Source organism: Vairimorpha ceranae (assembly GCF_000988165.1).
Source record: "Vairimorpha ceranae strain PA08 1199 chromosome Unknown NODE_6, whole genome shotgun sequence".
NCBI lineage: Eukaryota > Fungi > Microsporidia > Nosematidae > Vairimorpha > Vairimorpha ceranae.
This window is the reverse complement of record NW_020169301.1, coordinates 27,432-50,663: the sequence shown is the minus strand read 5'-3', so window position 1 is coordinate 50,663 and position 23,232 is coordinate 27,432. Positions and strand designations below refer to the sequence as shown.

Below are 23,232 nucleotides of genomic sequence, written 5' to 3'. Positions count from 1 at the left end.
TGATACAAATAAAAATTATTAAAGTTAAAATCGCTTTGTATGCAAAATCTAAATAACTACCCTTATCGAAGAAAATTTAAAAATACAAATCTATTCAATTTTTTCAAGTATAAAAATATACGCGTCGTCCTTTTTAACTTCTGAAACCTTTGTAATAATGTGATCATTACAATGAAACCAATCATTCTGATGTCTAATATACGCAGTATAGTGACCGTTAGACCCTACACTTCTAAAAGCATATCCACCAGATGGAGAGATATGATTTATAATACTAATAATTTTATATTTACACTTTTTTATATAAAAAACACCCATTTCAAAATCAACAAATGTACCTATTTTCTCGAAATCAACACCATTAAATCGAAATCGTTTTAACTGAATTATTAAATATTTAGGAAGTAAATCCAGATCTGTATCTTTGTAATGTATAGTGTGTTGATTGCACTTTTTACAAAACTGCTTATCATCTCCAAAAATATATTCTTTTTCTAAAAAAAGGTTTAAGCAATTGATTAAATCTATTTTATCAGATACTAGATGTATCATATTATTTATAGGCTGAAAGTTAGGACCAAATAAAGAAATATAATTTGCATTAGAAATTTGTAAAAAGCATTGAGATCTGTTTAATATGCTTTTTGAACTAGATTGTATTTTTTTATGCTTAATGTAAAAAATATCATTGAAAGAACCATACAACATATTAATGTTTTTTTGATCTATAAAAGGAACCAGTCTATATCTTACAATATCTATTATATTTTGCTTATATGTTTTTTCATCTTCTTTATTACAATTTTTAGGTATGCGCCCTAAGATTAAAAAATCAAAAGGAATTGTCCAAAAAAAATATTTTCTATCAATACTAATCCAAATATATTCTTCTACATTTTCTTGAATAAATTCATAACAAAATAATGTACTTTTAAGACATTTAAGTTGTTGAAAATCATCAATAACTTTAATTGTGTTATTCATAATTTGGCAACATAATATCTTATGTGTAACATTATATTCTTCACACAATAATATTTTCAATTCAAAAATAGTAAGAGTTTCCTCAGCAAATATTTTCAAAGGAACTCTGTTATAAGATTCATAAAATATTACAATATTGCTAAAATATTTTTTTTCAAGAGGTACTGGTACTGATAAACTTAAACAAGGTTCAAAAATAAATCTTTCGTTGCTACACATTGCACAAACAATCGAAGATTTGATTTTTGAAAAAAATAAGCTAGTAACTATTGATTGATTTTCAATCTGCCATTTTTTATAACTATCTATATTCTCAAGCTTTGATTTCTTTTTTAATTTAAGCTCTTCATGAACAAGATTAAGTAAATCAAAGACAAATTCCATCGAATCCTGTTCATCTTTTTCATTGTAAATATCAACTTTGCTGCCAATTACATATTTTAACTTACTGGGTATTAAATACTCTAAATTTTTATCAAACATTTTTATAAGTTCTGAAAAGGCAGCAGACACAATTTTATGATTTCCAAGCCTGTCTAAATCACAAGAATAAAAGTAATCTGAAAATTCTTTACAATTGATTATCGCTTGTAAAGAAGCATTCATAAAACAAGTATTTCCTAGATTTTTAAAGCCTAAAATATTACGATTTTTGTTAATTTTAGAATCAATTCCTAAATCAATATTACTAATATTTGTTACAATAACATACTTATCAATAGGTGATAACTCTTTCACTTTAGTTAAAGGATGTATTATTATTCCATTAATTTGAAGAACTTTATAAGATTTCATAAATGTTTGTAGGTCATCAGTTAAATAACAAAGAGATTGTAAAACTTCAAAAATAGTAAAATCACTTTCATGATCAACTTTCATTAGATTATAAATCCTAGATCCCAAATTGACATTATATGTAATTGGGCACAAATTAATATCTAAACTTATTTCAGTTATATTATTTTTACATTCAATGCATTTATCAATAAAAAATAACATTTCTTTATTATATTCCTTTATATCAGCTTTTTTGATTTCATTTTTAATTTTGAATATATTTGTCTTAATTTTATTAGTCTCTTCAGATGCATCTAAATATTCTGTTTCCGAGTCAGAATTTTGTTCTTTTGTTAAAAGCATGTTAATTGGTGGTTTAAGACACAACAAATTTAAATTATTTATGTTTTTTGTATTTGTCGAGAAATCATAAAATGTGCTTTGCCCTATTAATTTTGGTAAACATTCATTTTTTTCTTCTAAAAAATTTGTTCTTTTCTTTAAAAAAAAATTAATGTCATATTCTTCCAATAATTTTTCAACTCTAAAAGGATAAGATTCTAAACAAATCATTTTCTCAAAACAGCGATTTTTTGATAAAAAGGTTTCTAAAAAATATCTAAACTTTTGTTGTGCTAATATATATAACATTTGTTTTTGTTTACAAAATGTTTCAAGTGTATTGTTTTTCTCCTGCAATTTGTCAAATATATAGTATCTTACATAAAAATCATCTAAATTAGTTTTATTATATTCAAAGTCTAAATACAACAATAAAGTATCATCAGTAAAATATTTTACATGATTGGAATACAGTTTATAATTTATAAATTTGATTGTCTGTTTCGATTTTTCTTCAATAATTTCCACATTTACTTCTTCTTTACATTTATTTTCCCTAATGATCTTTCTTTTCATTTTATTTAGGGTTTATTTTTATGATATATTTTTTAAACACGTTTCACTTTTATGCTAAACATAAATTATTTATAATTTTCTAAAAAAATTATAATTTGTTTATATAATAATACAAAATCAATCTTAATTTTTTAATCATCCTCATGTAAAAATTCAATCATGTTTAAATTTGGAAAACAAGGTAAATACCAAGAAGAGTTTGTAAATCCTTCTGGAGGTTCTTTATTTCTGCTTAGTATATTTGAATTAACTTCAATATCTACTAAGTTCACATCAAGCTCCTGATTTTGATTAAGTGATTCATACTCAAGAAGTTTCTTGTCAATATCCAATAAATGCTTATACAATTTGTCCTGGAAGTTAAAGATTTCATGTTTTAGATTTTTCTTAATATTATCCCAATTTTCGAAATTAAATAGAGCATCTTCTTTTCTAAAAAGCTTGTGTAATTTTTCGTAAGCATTTATATCATTTTTAAAGTTTTTTAGTTCACTAAGTAATTCTTCTGATATTTCTGAATAAAGGTCTTCCATAAGGATAGTAAAATTATAAAAGTTAAAAGAACTTATTATAAGTAAAAAGTTTTTGTGAATAACACAACAAAAAGATTTTTTGTAAAAAGTATATACTTGTCAAGAAGTTCTATTAATATAACTTGCTTGACATGTTATAAACTGTTAAAATTTTCATTGACTTTGTCCGATTTATCATTTTTTTAATGGTTTAATTTAAATTAACTTATTTGTGTCAAATAAATAAAAAATTAATGAATTAGAATAATTGTACCACTCAGAAAAAATTTTAATCTTCAATAATAATTTGTAAACAAAATGTAAAAAAATAAATATAAGCTGCTACTTTTAGTCAAATATACTTGTTATACTTCTTATTTAGCTAATTATTTCAAGAGATGTTAAGTAAAGAATCAAAATACTGATTAACAGTAGCTCATATTTGTAAGATAAAAAAAACATTATAAATTTTATTAAAAATCTAAGAATAACCTGTTTATGCTAAAATTTGTGATCCAACTGTAAGCAAAATAACAATTTAACGATATAATTTTTTAAATTGATAGTGATATAACAAATTGTACAATATTATACAAAAATTAATACACTATGGGATGCACACGCAAATAGGCTTTATATTCCTTTTAAAATATTTGTTTTACACCTAACAACATCAATTTTGCTTTTTCTAAATTTATAGATTATCATTAAAACATCTTGTAATTGAAATACAAAAAAATTTAAAAATCCCTATGAAAGAAAGAATAGAAAAGTTAAAACGCAAAGGATATTTTAAATCTGCATTAATTGACGAAAAAGGATTTGGAACATTTATAAGGAAACATAAAATGCAAAATATGTATCTTTGTAAAGCAAAAAAATACAAAGGAGAAGGAGATTTGGTTATAAAATCGAATAAACTTAAAGCAATTGACATGTACGTTAATGCTATGATAAATTATATCAAAGGATATAGAGAAGAAGAACTAAATTTGAATAAAGAAAATATTATTGGGTTTTATAACGGGCTCTACAAATATTCAATAGAAATTTACAATATGATAGAGGAAACATCGGTTTACAAACTTTTTGTACAAAGGGTCTTGGTAGCTGTAAAGTTTCATATTTTAGGATTAGAAACAAAACATGCTGAAAATGAATTAGGTAAAAATGTATATGAGCTGTACACGCTTTTTACAAAAAGTTCGGATTTTTATAAAATTGACGATCTTGAAGATTTGTATAAAAAAATGTAAATGTTATTGTTTAAACTACTTAGGCGAGGTAAAGTTTTCTTAAAGATTTTTTATATTTGAAAATAAACTTTACGAAATGGCTATAATCTGGCAGCTGTTAAGAATAAATTTATTATTCTTGCAGTATCTTGTGTTTTAACAACAGTAATGGTGAAATGTGTTAAACCGGTTTTATAACCAGAATGTCTTAATACTTCCTTTATGCTGTCTTTAACTAGAAACATTTATTTTTGTGTAATATTTTAAAGGTAATAATAAGGAATTTTAAGATGATACATCTATTTTATTTTTTACAATATAATATTGTTATATAAATTATTAAACATTTTCGTATTTTTCCTAAATCAAACAATAATAATGCACTGATATTTTAGTATTTTTAAATCAATTTATACATCTTTTTGTTGTATATAAATTTCAATCTTTTAACTTTTACCCTCAAATGGAAGATCTTGAATTTTTAACGCTAAAAATTCTAAAATCTGCTGAAACTTTTACATCAAATGATTTTATTAAAGCATATAATATTATTTATTTACACTGTACAGAAAAAACACCAACATACGAAATTAAGGGAATTGTAATTTATCAAGTACTTAAAGATATTTTAGCCAATTATTTTGATTCTTTGAGACCTGTTACATCGTTAAAGGGATTTTTTAATCTATGTCAAAACCTAGAAAAAAGTTATTTTTTATTAGAACGTGTATATTTCTACCTAGAACGATTTTTTATTAACGTTAATTGCAATAAAAATGAAAGTGATATAATGCACATCCGTACATTATATTATTCTTTATTTTATAAAAAATATTTTTATGCAAGTATTTCAACCTTAGAAGAATATTTTTTTTTCGAATTACATGCATTAAGGGAATCTTATTATAAAAAAGAGACTTATGAAAATATAAACGAATTATGTAAAACAGTTTGCTATCTAAGAAATATTTATTTTTACAGTGAAAATCATGAAGAATATATTTGTTTTCTTGATAAATATTATAACTCGTTTACTCAAACATCTGATGTTTGTGAAATTAATAAATTAGTAAGAAAAACCAATGTTGAATTAAAGATTGCTAAATTATTGTTTGATTTTTCAAGTAAAGAATCTTATTATGAAATTACAAAATTTATTGCAAAAAAATTTAAACGACTTTTAGATTGGATTTTTTATGACGAACAGCCAGACAATTTAGCTACAGACATTTATAAAATACCGAAATTTTTTGGTAGATTTAAAAAGATAGAAAATATTTTACATTTTATGGAAGATATTTACTGCACTACTTTTTTATTAAGAGTTGAACCACATTTATTACAATGTTTAGATAATTTAAAAGATTTAGAATCAATTTTTGGTTTTTATATTGAATTTCGCAATACTTTTATTAGTGATAGCATAAACATCGAAAGTTTAGAAGATATTTTTTTGAAAAAAATTGTTGAAAAAATTCAGGATTTAGAAAATGTTCCAGATTTTTTTGCTAGATTAATAAGAGAAATTAGTTTTAAAACACAAAATTGTGAATCTTTAATTAATAATATTTTTATTCTTATAAATAAAATTGAACAAAAAGCTTTGATTATTAAAAAATTAAGCCATGAATGTCTTGAAAGAATCATTAATGACAGGACTGATTTAAATAAAGAAATGAGAATTTTTAGATACTGTAAATTTCATTGTGGATCATCTGGCATTTCTTGGCTTAATTTGATTTTACAGGCATACGGTCTGCCAATTACTGAGAATTTTGGACTCGGCGGGCAAGAATTTGATTTTAATACAAATTTACATTTGATTACAAAAGGATTTTGTAATTTAGAAGTTATGACTTGTAATTTACATCCAAAACTTACAAATTTGTGCGATATTTTATTAAAGCGTTTTCATGTAAAATATCCTAGATCAGACATCAATTGTTGTTACAAAGCTTCTTCGTTAATAATTGAGATTCACAACATAGACATAAAATTAAGTACAGATAAAGTGTCACTATTAATGTATTTGATGGATGAACCAGATCTTAAAGTTTTAAAAGCGGTTAGTAAAGATTCTTGTTTTTATGAAAATATTGATTTTTTAGAAAAATGCGGACTTATTATTGTTAAAGATAATTATGGATATGTAAATCCAAATCGAAATGATGTCATCAATAAATGTTTACAAATAAAGGAAAATGAAACTTATGATTTACAAAATTACAGAAGTGACAACACAAAATATAAAAGTTATAGAAGAGAAGGCTCAAACACATTCATAGATTTATTTTATTATAAAATACCAGAAAAGAACAGAATTGTAAATTGTAAAAATAATGATTTAGGATTAGATTATGCTGTAGAATCATTTATTATGAAATTAATGAAAAAATTAAAAATTGCTAAAATTTCTTTTGTAGAATCAGAAGTAAAGAAAAAATTCAAATTTTTTACTCAGTTTAGTGATACAATCAAACATTTGGTAACAAAAGATTTTCTAGATATTAAGGATGATGATGTCATATATTTACCATAAATTATAGTTACGTATTATTATTGTAGAAAATTTAAAGTATATAAACTTAATTAAGCACCTGTAGAAAGAATGAATAGAGTACTTGTTAAACTATAAAAAAGAGATAATGATTTGCTTTAGATGCTGTAGATGTGAATTTACTACTTTTTTTAAAATAAATTTAATTTCGCTTTATTCATTAAAACATAAATTAGGAGAGTTTTTTTGTTTTTAACAATATCTGTAAATCAAATCTTCTCCAGAGGTATTAATTCTCCAAAATCACACACAGATAAGACAAAGCAATTTGTTGTTTAAAAAATAATATTGTGATTTTTAAATTTTATAAATTTATTTATTTTCTTTATACTTTAAGAAAAAAGTATATCATTTGTAAATTATTAATATGAAAAACACCTATAAATTGGAAATTTTATCAAGTCTTGTGATCCACAACAATTTTACTTACTCCGTTTAAGCATGTTTATCTTCCATTATTAACTAATTTTTGCTATGTTTTTTAAGATTGTATCTAAGCTGATTTTTTCTACAGAAGTAATACAATAATATTTTAAAATTTTTATCTTATTCTGTTACAACATTTTTTATTTTAAATTATCCATTCTACATATTCGCCCCACCAATAATTTCAAAACGTGTATTTTAACAGATGTTATTATTTTATAAAAGTCTAATATTGTTTTTAAAGTAAACTTAAAAGCTTTTTTAATGTGTTATAATGTTTTTTTATATCAATTAAATATGTTAATATAATCTTTTATTCCTAATTAGTTTTTACTTCAAGTTTCATCTTAAATTGGACATTTTAAACCATAACCGTCATAAAATTTTTAAACAAATATTCCGTTTTGTAATAAATCAAAGCTTTGAATAGATTTGCAATTTTTCATAGCGAAAGAATATTTATTATATAAGAAGAAAAAAAAATATTGTATGCTAAAAAATATTTTTTTTCTTGTCATAATCTAAAATTAGTTGTATCTAACATCTTTATTTAATAAATGTATTAAAACTATTAAATCACTAAAACTTTTATTGTTACAAATGTTATTCTATACCATTATTATTGTTTTTAGATAGCAAAAGATTACAAACCATATCTAAAAATAGTAAGTTTTGTTTTTATAGTTCGTAAAATAATTCAAAAGTTTCTAAGGCCTGAAAAAATGTAATTGTAGTATGAGTTCACAAATAATATGCCATCATTTTAAATTTGTATTATAAGAATCTAAAAATTCACTTTTTGCTGTTTTTTTATCCAAATCTTTGTAACAAATGTATTTGCTTCTTTTAACTGTATCTCGTAATTTTTTTTTCTTTAACTTTACATGTATAATAGTCGATATAATGGTTATATTTTGTACAATATAAACAAATTGTTTATTAATTTTGCTTTTTATAGTTTTTTAATGTATATAGATTCTTTAAAATCAAATTCAAAAAAAATATTATAAATTTAATAAAACTTGCCTTTTTAGTCTTAAAAATATTATATATAGATGGATCAAAGTGCTGAAGAACCAATAAAAAGATTACTTAAATTTTTTATTATTCTCATTGATCGTAGTAAGGAACCTTTCTTGTAAAATTTACTAATATATCATCTATAAAATATTAAAATCAGTAAATTTTTAGTTTAATTAATATTTTATAGACAAATTATCAAATCGTATATTTTTTATTTTTAAAATTTTAATTTAAATTTTTTCTCTTTCTGTTAAATCAATATAAAATATTTAAAACATCTTTCAATGTGGTATATTTTAATGTTATGTATATTTTAAACCCAAAAATAGGATGCTTATTATTCGAACAGTTTATTTTTACGACTTTCAAAAAATAAATATTTTATATACTCGACATAGATTATAGTATACAAGTAATTATCTAAAGAAGTAGTCTTTTGCAAATTTAAAACATTTAAAGCCTTTACTTTCATATCAATATTTTTACCTTAAAAACTTTTTAGCAAAAAAATTATATTATTACAAAACGTGCTTTCTTAATCAATTTAACAAAAACAGTGTAAAAAAGAATTCTTATACCCAAAGGTTTTACTAAACAAAGTATTTAAATAACAACAGTCAATGAAATATAAATCACTTACAATGTAAAACAATAAAAAAAAAATTTTTTTATTTAATGTTAAATTTGTTACATTTTTTCATAAATTTTTTTTAAAAATGTTTTAAAGTATTTATTCATTTAAATTGAATAATAAATAAAAATATTTATAAATGTACTAATAATTTTAAAACCAAAGTAAATATAAAAAAAAATTAATTTTTTATTTTGCAATTATTTGTTTAACTTGATACCTCAAAAGTATTATATTACTTGTATGTAAACAAACAAATAATTTTTTATTCGATAATCTTGAAAAACTTCCATTTTTTTTGAGTTAAAGCATTAAAAAGTATAAAATTTATAGATCTCCAAATATGTCATCAATTTCATCTTTGTATACAAAATTAAATTCTAAAAATGAGTATATTCTACTTGAAATTCCAAATAACAGCAAACTAAATTTAACAAAATGTCCCATTTTAAAATAAGAAGATGCCGCAATGTATAGATTTATACAGGCATTCTGTAATCTTAGTTTGATGTATTCGCTATTAGCTATCTGAAATTTATTTCCAAGTTTTCTTACTTCATTAATTCTATTAAGCAACTCTGATGACTTAAATTGGTTTTTTGATTTGTAATATAATTTTGATAGTAGAGCAAGTTCATTTTTTATAACTTGTGTTGCATTCATTACCCTTTTTATTATTAAAAATTAAAATAAAAATTTTTACTGTTATGTAAGAGGTAAAAGATCATTAACAACAAGCCAATTCTTCTAAGAATAATAATATATTATTTATTTGTAAATTTATCCAATGTTGTCTGTTCAATTTCAATATTTTTACATTCAGCATTCTTTAAATTATTTTTTCCCATCCCAAGGCTCTGTAAAACGTTCAATTTCTTTAGTAATATTGGCCATACATATTCATCTACAGTTCCTTTGCAAACTAAATAATGAATATCTACGCTACTACTCTGTCCAATGCGGTGAATTCGATCTTCTGCTTGAAGAAGTGTACCGGGATTCCAATATAACTCAGCAAACACAACAAGTTTGGCTGCTGTTAGTGTCAACCCTGTATTACATGCAGTAACACTCAGTAAAGCAACTCTTACATTACCATTATTCTGAAATTCATTCACTAATCGTTGACGATGACTTGTAATTACTGACCCGTCCATTTTGATAAAATTTACTTTTTTATCTGCGAGATAAAAAGATAATCCTTCCATCATACTTAAGTGATGCGCAAATATAATAAATTTAATATTCTTCTCTAATATAGTATCTATATACATTTTTACTGGTTCTAGCTTCTGTGTTGCCGCTTCTCTGTACATTCCCATTGCAGTCTGCTCAACATTATCACCAACAAGTGAAATATTTTTACGATCAATATTAAGTCCACAATTAATAATAATTTGACGTCTAGATTTCGGCGGTAACTGATTAAGTACTTGATCTTTAAGACGTCTAATCATAAAATACTTGTTTAATATAAAATTCAATTCTTCCGCATGAGTGCATCCTTTATAATCATACCACTGCTTAATTTTCCTTCCGTTACAGTATCTAATTCCATATTCAGAAAAATTCGGAAAAAGATTTTTATCGACCGCACAAAATATTGTGTACAATTCTAATGGTCGACTTACAGCAGGTGTTCCAGACATCAGAATAAGTCTTCCTGCATTCTGTAAAATTGGCAAAATATTTTTAGTACGTTTGCTAGTAGCAGATTTTATATAGTGACATTCATCTACAATAATTACACCGTAATTATAAGTATTTACTATGTCTATAAACTTACTACACATGTCATAACTTATAATAGAAATTTTATCTCCGAAATCCGTGCGCGCCCTAACTACTTTAGAATCTAAATTTAGAAATTGCTTAATAGAAGCGGCCCAGTTGTCTAATAAAGAGGCAGGTGCTATAATAAGAAGTGGCCATTCTATTCTGTAATAGTAAGCTATACCAAGTGCTTGGATCGTTTTTCCAAGACCCATATCATCACCTAAAATTATTCTTCCTGCACGATTTAAAGCATATATCACAGCTTCCTTTTGAAATACAAACATTTTATCATAAATCTCTCCTTCAAGATCATAAGATTTATTAATTATTGGTCGATTTAATATATTAAGAGATCCTTTAGGAATGTCTTTAAATATGAATTTAGCACTTTTTAGTTTCTTTTTGATTTTGTTATAGTCGATGTGTGTAATCTTCCATTCGTTATTTTTAATATCATAAACTGTATCTTCTAATTCAAAAAGAATACTAGCAAGAAGCTTACTAGAAGGCTTTAATGTAATAGTCCCCTGTTCGTTAATAAAAATTTTTAATTTACTTCCTGTTAAATTTTCTGTTTTGTGTACTTCTTTATTAACAACAACCTCTTCACTTTTTTCTAATCGTGTAAATAAATTATTTATAGGATGTTGATCTACATTTTTATTATCTAGTGATATATTTTCAGAATTTGCTCTTTCCACATTTTTACTATCAAAACTTGACATTTTTTTCTGTATTATTTTTTGCCAATTTGCTTTATTATTTTCATTCATAAAAAGGGCTATCTACTTTCTAAAAACACTATTTGTTAAATTTTGTGAAATTATAAAATAACAATGAATAAAACATTAACATAAGTTTTGCATTTATTAAACAATAAAAATGCTAAAAATATATTAGAATGTCAAGAACTAACAAAATTCTTAAAAAAATATTTTTATTAATAAATTGTTATTTAGACTCAAAATTTCTAATCTTTCGACTAACCAAAAAATTTCTACGTTTAATATCCTTGCATTTACTCTGATAAAATTCTTTAAGCTGTCCATTAATTAGTAAAATAGAAAGAATAAATAATAAAATATAGAAAATAGAGATATGTTGCAATAGACTTATAGTCGTATTAATAATCATACTAGAATATTTCATAAAAGATATACAAATAGTAACTGACGTAGTAAAAGCATAAAGCTTTCTAATAATGTATATCATAGAATAATTTTGTAGTGGTATCGTAAAAATTGTCATTTTAAATAAAGTGCGTAAAAAAGAAGAGCTAGTTACTAAAATCATAAATGTAGAAAATGGTAAAATACTCATATCTGTTGATCCATATTGGGCTACCACAATAAATGTAATCCACAAAGGCCACACGAAATTTAAATATATAAATAATATTATATTTTTAGGCAAAGTCTTTATATTACTTTTGCTAGCACACAGTGATATTGTATACAATATGATGGCATATAATAATGCAAATAATATATCCCTTATTGTATGCATTCTTTTATATTTAGATATTATTACATCTGTAAAAATCCTTAATATTTTAGTCAACAACATTACACTAAATGATGTAGTAGTAGTCATTAAAAGAGGCATCGAGAACTGATAAATCTTAAAAAACTTTGGAACAAAAAATATTCCAAAATCTTTGTTATTATTTTTGCCAAAATATTTATCAACATCTTCAAGTGAAACTTTAGTATTGTACTTTTTATGTACCAAATTAACGTCATAAAATTTGTGCTTATTAGGACACCATTTTAAAAATACATTTCTATTCTTAATATCGCCGATATCTTCATTAAATAAAAAGTTTTGCATCCCTATGTATCTTGAAATATGTCTAATAACATATGTATTTAATAATGCTATCATATTAAAAAAATTAAAAGATAAATCAATATAGAAATTTCCTATTTTTAAATATAACAGTAATCTTAGTAAATTTGAAATCTTAAAACTTCTACTAATCTCTGATCTGATTATAAATAAAAACTGAGAACAGACAAGTAAATGAAATACAATAAAGTACATAATCCCTTTAGCCAAAACATAAAAAGGAATGGAAGATAACTTATAATAAAAATCTACTCCATTAGAGGGATCTGCTAAGTTCCAAAAAAGACCAGGTCTAAAATTCTTTGCATAGAAAGAAATATATCTCTTTAAAAATCGATTAATAAAATATCCTAAAATAAAATGAAATAAAAAGCTGTATACAAACCCGTGTGAATACATAGAAAAATCTACTAATATTCCATTATTGATAATAAGGGAATATAAAAAATGTACACATATCCCGTCAATATACAAGCTCATAAGAAAGCTGAGAAATAAAAAGTTAATAATCTTAAAAAATCTAAACAAAATTATCCACCTTTTTGCACCTAAAATAACTAGTAGAAAAAAGCTGTAAAGCGCAATTACCATTTTAGTAAAATCATATAAATTAATGGATCGTAAAAAAAATGTAAAAGTACAGTCAGGAAGTTCAAATGACACATACTTATATAAAATTTTAAATATCACCAAGAAAAATACAAAGTTACAACATTTAGGCAATAAAGTCTTATTAAACAAAATCTTATAGGTATCATTGTAGGAAAAATTACTACTAGTACTATCTTCAGCTTGTTCGTGTTGCTCAGCCTGAAGATGTCTTTGTGTGCCTATAAAAGATAAATCCCTTTCTTCTGCAATGTTAACTAATAAATTTCTAGGTGAATCACTCTGAGAAAGCGCTTCACTAGCCATTGAGCTTAGTACACTCATTGAATCTATTCTATGGACTCTTCTGGATCTTCTAACACTGACGCTTTTAGAAAAAATATTAAAAAGATGGCTTAAAGAGAATGAAGCTAAAGAAATAAATATTCCGGATCCAAATAAAATATAAAAGTTTAAAAGGAAATCTAAATACTTAATTTCGAAAAGATACAAAAATAAAAATCCATTTGTAAAAATGACAATACTCAAAAATATAAATATACGAATTAATTTAACAATATAGTTAAATATGCTTGTAAATAGGAGTAAAGCTTCTTTAAATAATATTGTGATTGGTAGTCTATCAGGCGTACCTTCTTTGTAAATCTCTTCAAATTCATATTTATGCTTACAAATTGTACAATATTCTTTACCACTACTTTTAATAAACATAAATAGACATGAAGCATGAGTAAATTTAATACTACCAGTACATTTGCATGGATATAATAGCTTCTCATTTTCAGATTCTTCTACGTGGCAAATTTTACATATTTTATCTAGATTTCTCATTTATGGGGTCAATAAAATTTACATAAATCGTGCAGAAATAATTATTTTCTATTTATAAAAAAAAAACGATTTATTTGACGTGTGATTGCAAAAAAACAAAATTTCCTACAATTTATTTAAATGACTAACCTAAATATATTTTCAATAAAATTGTAAATTTTATTGAAAATTATTGATAGGCGAAAGTCGTTAAAAAATACAAATCATATTTTTTTAATTGCAAAATCTAAATAAATTTACTTTAATTGGTTAATTAACATTTTTACACAGGTTTATTGGTGCAATAAAATTATAAAACAATAATATTTTAAAATATTAACATAATAGTCTTAATTAAAATAATTAAGGAACGTCTTTAAAACTCAATGACTGTAAATATATTATTTTTAGAATATTTTCTATTGTAAAGCTCCAATGCTTTCATTATTCTAAATTCATAATTCCCAGTAATAGTCATACAAGAATCAACAAAATCTTTAATTTCAAGAGCACCAGCACTTGCATCTAAAATAGTATCTTTTATATCAAAATTTACTATAAAGGACTTATAAGATCCATTACATTTAACCATATTTTCGTAAATTGTTACAAAACACTTTTCTTCCGATGTTATAATAAGGTCATGGTATGTATCTTTATTAAAAAAGTATTCAGCCGAATCTTTAATCGCCATGTTACGTTCAAGCATTTTTAAAATGCCAATTTTTTCGTAAAAAGATGCGTTTTTATATATTAAATCTTTGTATATTTCTTTGTACGATGTACCGAACTGGTAAATATTTGGTGTTTCTAGAGATTCTCCTGGTATTTTTATATGTTGATTTGTACCATAAGAATCTATTTTATAACCTGCATCTTTTAAAATTTTATGCGCTTCCATACTTCTATTTTGATTCATTGCGCAACAAACAGCAATTTTCATGGGGTAAGACGTGAACAATTTTTTAAAATGTACAGAATTAAAGTCATTGTATTAGTACAACCGTAGTGCACATTTTCGATTATTAACAAGTTTATTTATATTTTCTGTTAAATTAAAATACTTTTTAGTATCAAACTTTAGATATTTAAAATAGAACTTTTAACAACAACACTGTACAAAGTAAAGAAATTAAATGACTATTTAATCTAATTTTGCTGTGACATTTATAAAATAATACTTTAAATTTTCAAACTTATTTAATCAATAAATTGAATTGAATCTAAACCGCCATTGCCAGAGCATATTCCTCCTTCAAGATTGTCTTCATTTTTACTCCTAACAATGTATCCACACTCTTCATTAAAAAGAACTTTTCCATCAAGAACGATTAAACTCCCAAATATACTAACTTCATTAATCATATTAATCTCAATACAATCTTTAAGAAAAGCATTTTTGACTGTTGGAGATAAAAATTTTTTCATATATATACTTCCATCTTTTTTTCTATTTATAGAATTTCCACCTTCATCTACACTTTTTTCAAGCCATTCTTCTCGTTTAAAACTTTTATTATTACTAAATTTATCAAATTCTGTCTTATTGGCTATAAATTCACCAAAAAACCTAGAAATTTCTTTATAATCTTCAGTATAGAGACTTATCTTCTTCGATAGAACTACTTGAAAAAGCTTACTATTAATCATCTGTAGTTCTACACTTGGTAAATTTATAACATTTGCTAATTCAAGATTTTTTCTTATTTTTTTAGTATCTTCATCAAAATGATCTAGATTATAAAACCACCTGTAATAAATTATTGATACCCTTTTGTTATCTAAAAACACGCTACAGTTGTTTTTATCATTTTCTACCGGTTGTATTTTTAACTCGTCAATAGTTACAAAATGTAGGTATATGCCATGTGACAAAAAAACTTTTATAAGTTGCGCTTTTTCCATATAATTATCAGTTTCTATAGTAGTACATCTATCAACCATAACAACTATTGTATCTTGTATTTTATTTTTACTTTCATATATTGATTTTACGTTTTTTATAAAATCAATAAATTTTTTATCTGCATCACTTATTTCAACATTAGGATACAAAAGTGAATGTATTTTGTTGAGTAAAGGACCAAATGATACAAAACACTGTGAAATAGTATTAATTTCTACTTGTTTATATTGGTCACCGTCTAATAAATAATCAGATCTAATATAAAGTGCTACTATATTGTCTTTTTTTACCATTTTTTTTTCAGTGTAAATCGAGTGCAAAAATTTGTACATTGGTTCATCAAAAGTGTATGAATCTAAGTCTTTGCTTAGATTGTAGTACAGTAAATTAAGTTTTAATTGTAAATTTTTTATCGATAAAAAATGTAATCTTGATATTTTAGAGGGTCTTATAGTTATATTTAGTATGTTTCCTGTAGATGGATTTACTAAACCCACCGCTCTAGCTAGATGTTCTAATAATTTTTTTTTAATCATTTTAAGTTTATTTATTTTTTTTTATATTAATGTTTTAAATCAAAACAAACATTTAAGAAATATTTTGTAAACAAAAACAAATGAAATTTTTTAATACCGGGTACTTTGTAACAGAGAAATATTCTGACAAAGAGTTATATACTTTATTGAAATCTACAGATACAGAGGATAACATACAAGGACTTAGATATGTATTATGTAAGGTACAGGAAGGATATGACTTTTCGGGAGATTTCGATATTATCATTAAACTTATTGACACTACAAATACAAAATTAAAAATACTAACAAATGAATACTTTAAGTACTATTTCCGTAATAATATTGATGAAGAAAGAAAGCTTTTACTAGTTAATACATTTTTAAAGGATTTTGGTGACATGTCTGACTGTATTATTGGCTATATAGTTGAACTATCAAATACTACGTTAATACATACATACATGCCTTATTTAATAAAATACATACAAAAATGCAGCAATTATAAACAATTGTGCCATATTGCATACACTTGTGATAAAAAGTACGGTACAGAATTAAGTATTAAAGTACCAACAAAATGGGAAGACAGTGATTACCTTACATTAATAAGTTTAACTGATCTAACAATGCCAGATAATATTATTGATTATAATATCTATAACACTCCAAACTTAATACCAATAGTCAGGAAAATTTTTTACAATGGAAGCGATCTCGACAGTGATGTGATAAAAATTTTACTGAAAAAAAACAATATAACTTTATTTTATTACATTTTTAAAATTATTGTATCAAAATATCCAGAACTTTTACAAGATGCTTATAACCAATCGTTAATTCATATGAGCACTTCTTATGAATATTTGTATCATTTATTAATTCTTCATGAAGATATTATTGACCGAGTTAAATATACTAACAGAACTTACAGTATTTTTTTTAGCGATCCTGATTATATTAAAATACAAAAAATAAAAATTTTATTCAAAAATATTGATGAAATAAGTATCAAAGAGATAAGAAGACACAAATTTCTAGAGATAATAAACTTAAGTATAAAATATAACTGTACGCTATTTGAAGATGTTTTTTATGAAAATGAAATTGATGACACAATAAGGGCTCTATACATTGCATGCAAAGAGAGGAGGTTAGCGTATGTTATTCAAAAATATTTAATATCTATATTAAACAGACGCGTTGAAATGAAAGAAAATATTTTAAGAATGTTTGTGTACTTATGTTCTATTTACTTTGACAGTGATATTTTACCTAAAATAACAGCAAATTTTAATACAATTTTATCTTATTACATTAATCTGTATAAAAGAGGAATACTAAAACAACCAGAGTTAGTAGCTTCACTACAAAAATATTCCAAACAACATAAAGATAAATTAAAAATAATACTAGAATTAATTAAATCTGATATTAATTCCATTACACAATTTACAGATAAAATATCTATAACAGAAGAACCAAAAATAAAAATAGATCTTTATAACAATCTACTTGATTGTAAACCGTATTCTCAAAATAACACTGATATTTTTGAGAATAAAAAGGTAAGTTCTTTGACTACCGATCTAGAAACCAATATAAAAAAAGTAAGTATAAAAAACAATGAAATATTACATAATTACATTTTATATCGTGACACCAAAAAAGAAAATAATGTATTTATTGACCATAAGTCAATTAAAGGGGTGGTATACATTCTCAATAATATATTACTTCTTAATATTGATATATTAGAGCAAGATATTAATATTAAATGCATTGTGGATAAGCAAACTACAAATATATTACTATCTAAAGAAAGTAAAGTTGAGCTATGTGATGTAAGTTCTGTTAGTTTTGTTAAACTTTATTTGTGTAATGAAGTTTACAATATTTCAATAAAGTCTAAAATTTCTAAGAATATTGTTTCTAAAGAAGAGTGGAATAAAGAGTTTAACAAATTGAATAAATACAAACTGGTTGAGAATTTTATGATGATGGATGAAGTGCATAAAGTAGATGAAGAAAGATTTAGCTTTTGTGTTTATGATAAGAAAGTATACGGTAGAATCTACAATAATCAAATAATTCTTAAAAGTTCTGAAGATGTTCTAAAAGAACTTTAATAAAAATTTATAAAATATCTTTATTTAGCACTTTTTTATAAAAAATCTCCCAGACAGGAGTCGAACCTGTGGCCATTCGATATCTACAATTTCTACAGTCGAACGCTCTACCGCTGAGCTACTGAGAGTTGAAAGTCGATACTAGACATATTATGAAATTGTTATTAATTAATCATATTAAATATATTTTAACCCACATGTTTTTTTGTCCGCTATGTACAAATATTCTTGCAATAGATAAATTAAATATCCAAACAGCTTTTATCTGTAACACTTGTCCATATCAATATAAGATTAATATGGTATTTAATAAGTCAGCAAGAAATAATGTGATTGCTGTAGATAAAGTGTTAGGAGAAGATGAATATAAATATGCTAGTACCTGTGAAAAGAAGTGTATAAAATGTGATTCAAATAAAGCATTGTTTATGGAATTACAGACTAGAAGTGCAGATGAGCCTATGACTATTTTTTATGAATGTGTACTTTGTAAGACAAATTGGAAAGAAAACTAGTAAAATTTATTTTAATAAAAAAATATAATTTCTTTATAGCTGTTATTTCATGTATTTGTACATCTGTATAAAGTTAATGTATGAAATTTAAAATGTTTCTAATTTTAAATATTTTTTTAGTAAAATTAATGCTTGATTTAACAGCATTTAAAGCATGAAATCTTGCATTTACTTAATTTTGTTGTATTTTAAAAGGGTTGTATATTATTGTGTCTTTTAAATTCAGTTTTAAATATGCAGTTTTTTTTGTAGTTTGATTTTTTAGCCCACAATGTTATTTTTTAATAAACTTGTAAAATCTAACACACCGGTTCTTATATCCCTAAGAAACAACCATAAGATAGTCGGTAGAATAATGAAATATGATAAGCATTTTAATTTAATTGTACATGATGCTACAATTTACAAAAAAATGAAAAGTAGGAATAGAGGAATAAAAAAAAGATTAGAAGGTTACCAATGCTATACATCTTTAAATGATAAGGAAATGTATATTAGGGGAGATATGATTATATTTATAAATGAGATAGAATAAAATTAGAACAAATTTATAAAATTGTTTAGATTTTGACTGCTATAAATTTATTTTTATGAATAAAATAAAGAAAAATATATTTGTTAATATTGACTTTTTTTATTTTTATATGCATATCTTTACTTTGCATAGTTGGTATCTTGGTAATATACATAGATACAAAATAATTATTATAGCTTATCTTATACTTAATTATCTAAGTTTTCAATTATTTTATTTTGATTTTATTAGACCACTTATAAAGCATTTTCACGCTTATTTTACACTATGATATTTTTCATGTGTTTAAAATTTATAATAAATTAATATATGAAATGTTTATTTGTGATTTTATTTTTTAATATATTATTCTTTTATTTAAGAAAATCATTATGATTATTTATTTTACAAGTAGTAGAATAAATTTATTTTAAAAATTAATACTTTTATAGTAAATCTAATAAATTACAGCTTTTTTATATATTTAAATTAATTTAATTATGCATAATCTATAATTTATAAACAAATAAACAATTTAATTAAAGACCCCTAATTTTGCATGAAAGATCTTTTCTTAACTAAAAAATATCTTAAGAGGAAGCTGGTTTTTTTAACCCCTATTATCACTGTATTACTCCATTTCTATTGGACTAATAGAAATAATAAGAAATTAAAGCATGAATGGGTAGATACAAAATCTTTTTTTCCTACGTATACAATTTGGAAGCCGATGCCGCAAAAATCTTTTTCAAAACCACCTAGAATTTCTCATAAATGCACGGAGGTCTTATTAAATACATCTGATTTTCGATCTTTTATTGACTATCACAGAGGAAGAGAAAGAAAAATATGGCTACCAGAAATAACAGGAGCAGAAGAAATTGATATAAAGGAACGAGAATTATTATTTGAAAAAAACTTTGATTCGATTATTAATAATATATCTAATGGATGTTCATCATTTGTATCTAATATTAGAAATTTTATAAAGGTTGCTCACACTATACTTAGTTATTCTAATGGTATAAAACGTTTTTTTAGGGGGATAAAGATGTGTGGTAATGTTATTGAAGCAGGTAAAAGTATTGCTAAAAATATAGGTTATTGTGCGCACAGGTCGGTTTATTGGACTGCAAATAAAATTAAGGATGGATTTATTAAAAGTAAAAGTATACTTAGTTCTACTGCTAATTCTATAAATTCGTTTTTTACGTGGTACAGAGAAGTAAATGAAGATGGTCTAAGAGAAGAATTATTAAATTTTAAAAATGTTGATGAAAAAGTAAAAGTTAAAATTTTAGATGTGTATAATGTTTTACAATCATTTCAAAAAGAAGGAATTATTGTTAGACGTGTAAATGTTTTACCAGAAAAACCTAGTAGTTTTGCTAAAATAAAAGATAGCGTAAAAAACGCATCAAATTTTGTAAAAAATAAAATATGTAATATTTGGAGAAGTAAACAGATTGTAAATAACAAAATAGATAATGAAAAAAATGAGGATGAGAAATGGTCTTTTTATGGAGTAATGTGTGAGGTTTATACAAAATGTACCAATTTTATAAGTTTTAGTATAAAAAAATTATCATTTTTTAGTTTTTTTAGTAAAAATGATACTGAAAATGATGTGACAGCTAAGGCGTCTGATGATAATAATAATAAAAATATGATAGATTCAAATTCTGCTACTTCTGGAGAATACTATGATGCTGAAAGTTGTTTTTCTACCTAGATTTATTATATAATAAATCTATTCATATGCTTCTTTGATATGGATTTTGTATATTTAAAGCAATAAATTATGTATTTTTACACTAAAAATTTATTTATCCCTTTATGCGCATAATCGTTAAAAATCTTCCAAAATTTATTACCAAAGAACAAATAGAAAAAGAATTTAGTACATTTGGTAAAATAGTCGATCTAGTTATGTTAAAAGACAGTAAAGGAAATTTTAGAAGGGTTTGTTACATTGGATATCCTTCTAATGAAATACGTGATCGTGTCATAAAAAAGATGAATAACACTTATCTTTTTAATCACAAAATAAATGTTGAAGAAGCCATTTGTAAAAAGAAAGAAATTAGTGAATCAGAAGAAAGAATAATTAGATACAATAATAAAATATTTATAAAAGGAGCATGTTTAGATGACATACCTTTTCTAGAATCATTTGGTAATATTTGCAAAACACAGGTAGATGATGGTCATCTTATTTTACAATATAAAAATGTAGAAGATACTTTAAAAGTTTTTAAAGAGGTATCAACAGTAAATGGTAAGATTGTTAAAATATCACCTTATAAAGAAAATATGAATACTAGCTTTCAGCATTATAATTCTTTATTTTTTAATTTTGAATCCATCATAAAGCAAACATGTGATTTGGGAATAAAAAAGAATGAAGTAGTAGATTTAGAAGATAAAGATCTTCCTACAAAAATAGCTTTATTAGAGACAAATTTAGTTAATGAGACTAACAAATTTTTAGAAAGAAATAATATTTTTTTAGATAAAATTATCTCTAAAAAGAACAAAAAAGTTTTAATTGTTAGAAATATAGAAGTAAATAAGGTGCTTGACTTTGTAAAGTGTAAATGTAAAATGGAAGCATCGCCAAGTAAAAATTTAGTTTTACTAAAATTTAAAAATGAAGAAGAGGCTCTGAAATGTTATAAAAATATCAATTTAAGGAGATATAATAACAATGTCATTTATTGCGAATTTGCGCCACAATGTGAAGAAATTAAAAAACACGATGATATAAAAGAAGAAAAACGGTCTGAAACACAAAAGGTTAAATTACTAATAAAAAATGTACCATTTCAAGCGACTAAAAAGGATATTGCCGATTTATTTAAGAAAAAGTATAAAATACAAGGAATTAGACTTCCTATAAAAAGAGATGGTACACATCGAGGATTTGCATTTGTTACCTTTGAATCAAAGAGTGTATTGGATAGTGTTATAGAATATTTTGGAAAGAGTACACATTTATACGGAAGAAGGCTTGTATTAGAAATAGCAAAAGAATAAATTATAGCATATAACTAGTTTGATATGTTTGGTTCTGTATCATTTTAATGAATTCTTGCACTATTATTCCGCCTAAAAGACATTCTTTTACTACATCACTACTAGAATTATTTTCATTTATTATTTTACTTGTGTCATTTAAAAAATTAGAACTAAATGTGCTGTACCCCAATCTTTTACTAGATATGTAAAATACCTTCTCTGCTTTAGGTACTAAAATATCATCAATTATAAAATAAATTCCTTCTGCTTTATCTAAAATATTAACTTTAGGATTTATATCTTTTATTTTATTCGGTACTAACTTACCAAAAGAAATTATTGTATTTGCATCTGCATAAATATTACCAACACCAAGCAAAACAAGATTTTTTAATATTTCTCCTGATACAAAATTATTTTCATTACTAGACAATATTGAAACTGATAGTGCAGTAAGTTTATGCTGTACATTTTTACCAAATAACCTTATCTGTCTATCATATTTCTGTTTATCAAATAATTTCATATT

The 23,232-nt window shown here is 23.9% G+C and overlaps 15 protein-coding genes and 1 non-coding gene across 16 annotated transcripts; 6 read left to right on the top strand and 10 right to left on the bottom strand.

Annotated features, from left to right (window-relative positions):
• Nucleotides 1-90: 90 nt before the first annotated feature.
• On the bottom strand, nt 91-2,679 carry AAJ76_600047985 (ubiquitin carboxyl-terminal hydrolase; the record flags this gene model as incomplete). Its single annotated transcript, XM_024476103.1, has 1 exon — nt 91-2,679. The coding sequence occupies one exon, from the start codon at nt 2,677-2,679 to the stop codon at nt 91-93; it is 2,589 nt and encodes an 862-aa protein (XP_024331887.1).
• Nucleotides 2,680-2,810: 131 nt separating this feature from the next.
• On the bottom strand, nt 2,811-3,212 carry AAJ76_600047452 (hypothetical protein; the record flags this gene model as incomplete). The annotated part of the gene is made up of 1 exon (XM_024476102.1): nt 2,811-3,212. The coding sequence occupies one exon, from the start codon at nt 3,210-3,212 to the stop codon at nt 2,811-2,813; it is 402 nt and encodes a 133-aa protein (XP_024331886.1).
• Nucleotides 3,213-3,943: 731 nt separating this feature from the next.
• AAJ76_600046720 (hypothetical protein) lies at nt 3,944-4,447 on the top strand (the record flags this gene model as incomplete). The annotated part of the gene is made up of 1 exon (XM_024476101.1): nt 3,944-4,447. The coding sequence occupies one exon, from the start codon at nt 3,944-3,946 to the stop codon at nt 4,445-4,447; it is 504 nt and encodes a 167-aa protein (XP_024331885.1).
• An 80-nt stretch (nt 4,448-4,527) lies between these two features.
• AAJ76_600045993 (hypothetical protein) lies at nt 4,528-4,671 on the bottom strand (the record flags this gene model as incomplete). Its single annotated transcript, XM_024476100.1, has 1 exon — nt 4,528-4,671. The coding sequence occupies one exon, from the start codon at nt 4,669-4,671 to the stop codon at nt 4,528-4,530; it is 144 nt and encodes a 47-aa protein (XP_024331884.1).
• A 218-nt stretch (nt 4,672-4,889) lies between these two features.
• AAJ76_600045774 (cullin like protein) lies at nt 4,890-6,965 on the top strand (the record flags this gene model as incomplete). Its single annotated transcript, XM_024476099.1, has 1 exon — nt 4,890-6,965. One exon carries the CDS (start codon nt 4,890-4,892, stop codon nt 6,963-6,965), a length of 2,076 nt encoding a protein of 691 aa, XP_024331883.1.
• Nucleotides 6,966-9,390: 2,425 nt separating this feature from the next.
• AAJ76_600040938 (hypothetical protein) lies at nt 9,391-9,726 on the bottom strand (the record flags this gene model as incomplete). Its single annotated transcript, XM_024476098.1, has 1 exon — nt 9,391-9,726. One exon carries the CDS (start codon nt 9,724-9,726, stop codon nt 9,391-9,393), a length of 336 nt encoding a protein of 111 aa, XP_024331882.1.
• Nucleotides 9,727-9,827: 101 nt separating this feature from the next.
• On the bottom strand, nt 9,828-11,612 carry AAJ76_600039052 (snf2 rad54-like helicase; the record flags this gene model as incomplete). The annotated part of the gene is made up of 1 exon (XM_024476097.1): nt 9,828-11,612. The coding sequence occupies one exon, from the start codon at nt 11,610-11,612 to the stop codon at nt 9,828-9,830; it is 1,785 nt and encodes a 594-aa protein (XP_024331881.1).
• A 178-nt stretch (nt 11,613-11,790) lies between these two features.
• AAJ76_600036537 (ring finger membrane protein) lies at nt 11,791-14,127 on the bottom strand (the record flags this gene model as incomplete). Its single annotated transcript, XM_024476096.1, has 1 exon — nt 11,791-14,127. The coding sequence occupies one exon, from the start codon at nt 14,125-14,127 to the stop codon at nt 11,791-11,793; it is 2,337 nt and encodes a 778-aa protein (XP_024331880.1).
• Nucleotides 14,128-14,482: 355 nt separating this feature from the next.
• Nucleotides 14,483-15,049, bottom strand: AAJ76_600035615 (phosphoric ester hydrolase ssu72; the record flags this gene model as incomplete). The annotated part of the gene is made up of 1 exon (XM_024476095.1): nt 14,483-15,049. The coding sequence occupies one exon, from the start codon at nt 15,047-15,049 to the stop codon at nt 14,483-14,485; it is 567 nt and encodes a 188-aa protein (XP_024331879.1).
• A 257-nt stretch (nt 15,050-15,306) lies between these two features.
• On the bottom strand, nt 15,307-16,548 carry AAJ76_600034116 (glutathione synthetase; the record flags this gene model as incomplete). The annotated part of the gene is made up of 1 exon (XM_024476094.1): nt 15,307-16,548. One exon carries the CDS (start codon nt 16,546-16,548, stop codon nt 15,307-15,309), a length of 1,242 nt encoding a protein of 413 aa, XP_024331878.1.
• An 80-nt stretch (nt 16,549-16,628) lies between these two features.
• Nucleotides 16,629-18,656, top strand: AAJ76_600034035 (vesicle coat complex subunit; the record flags this gene model as incomplete). Its single annotated transcript, XM_024476093.1, has 1 exon — nt 16,629-18,656. The coding sequence occupies one exon, from the start codon at nt 16,629-16,631 to the stop codon at nt 18,654-18,656; it is 2,028 nt and encodes a 675-aa protein (XP_024331877.1).
• A 45-nt stretch (nt 18,657-18,701) lies between these two features.
• Nucleotides 18,702-18,784, bottom strand: AAJ76_600031880. Its single transcript has one exon. It is a non-coding gene; the product is annotated as a tRNA-Leu (tRNA).
• A 69-nt stretch (nt 18,785-18,853) lies between these two features.
• On the top strand, nt 18,854-19,171 carry AAJ76_600031810 (transcription factor s; the record flags this gene model as incomplete). The annotated part of the gene is made up of 1 exon (XM_024476092.1): nt 18,854-19,171. The coding sequence occupies one exon, from the start codon at nt 18,854-18,856 to the stop codon at nt 19,169-19,171; it is 318 nt and encodes a 105-aa protein (XP_024331876.1).
• A 1,073-nt stretch (nt 19,172-20,244) lies between these two features.
• AAJ76_600030419 (hypothetical protein) lies at nt 20,245-21,417 on the top strand (the record flags this gene model as incomplete). The annotated part of the gene is made up of 1 exon (XM_024476091.1): nt 20,245-21,417. The coding sequence occupies one exon, from the start codon at nt 20,245-20,247 to the stop codon at nt 21,415-21,417; it is 1,173 nt and encodes a 390-aa protein (XP_024331875.1).
• Nucleotides 21,418-21,521: 104 nt separating this feature from the next.
• On the top strand, nt 21,522-22,721 carry AAJ76_600029142 (polyadenylate binding protein 2; the record flags this gene model as incomplete). The annotated part of the gene is made up of 1 exon (XM_024476090.1): nt 21,522-22,721. The coding sequence occupies one exon, from the start codon at nt 21,522-21,524 to the stop codon at nt 22,719-22,721; it is 1,200 nt and encodes a 399-aa protein (XP_024331874.1).
• Nucleotide 22,722: 1 nt separating this feature from the next.
• AAJ76_600027435 (hypothetical protein) lies at nt 22,723-23,229 on the bottom strand (the record flags this gene model as incomplete). Its single annotated transcript, XM_024476089.1, has 1 exon — nt 22,723-23,229. The coding sequence occupies one exon, from the start codon at nt 23,227-23,229 to the stop codon at nt 22,723-22,725; it is 507 nt and encodes a 168-aa protein (XP_024331873.1).
• Nucleotides 23,230-23,232: the final 3 nt, after the last annotated feature.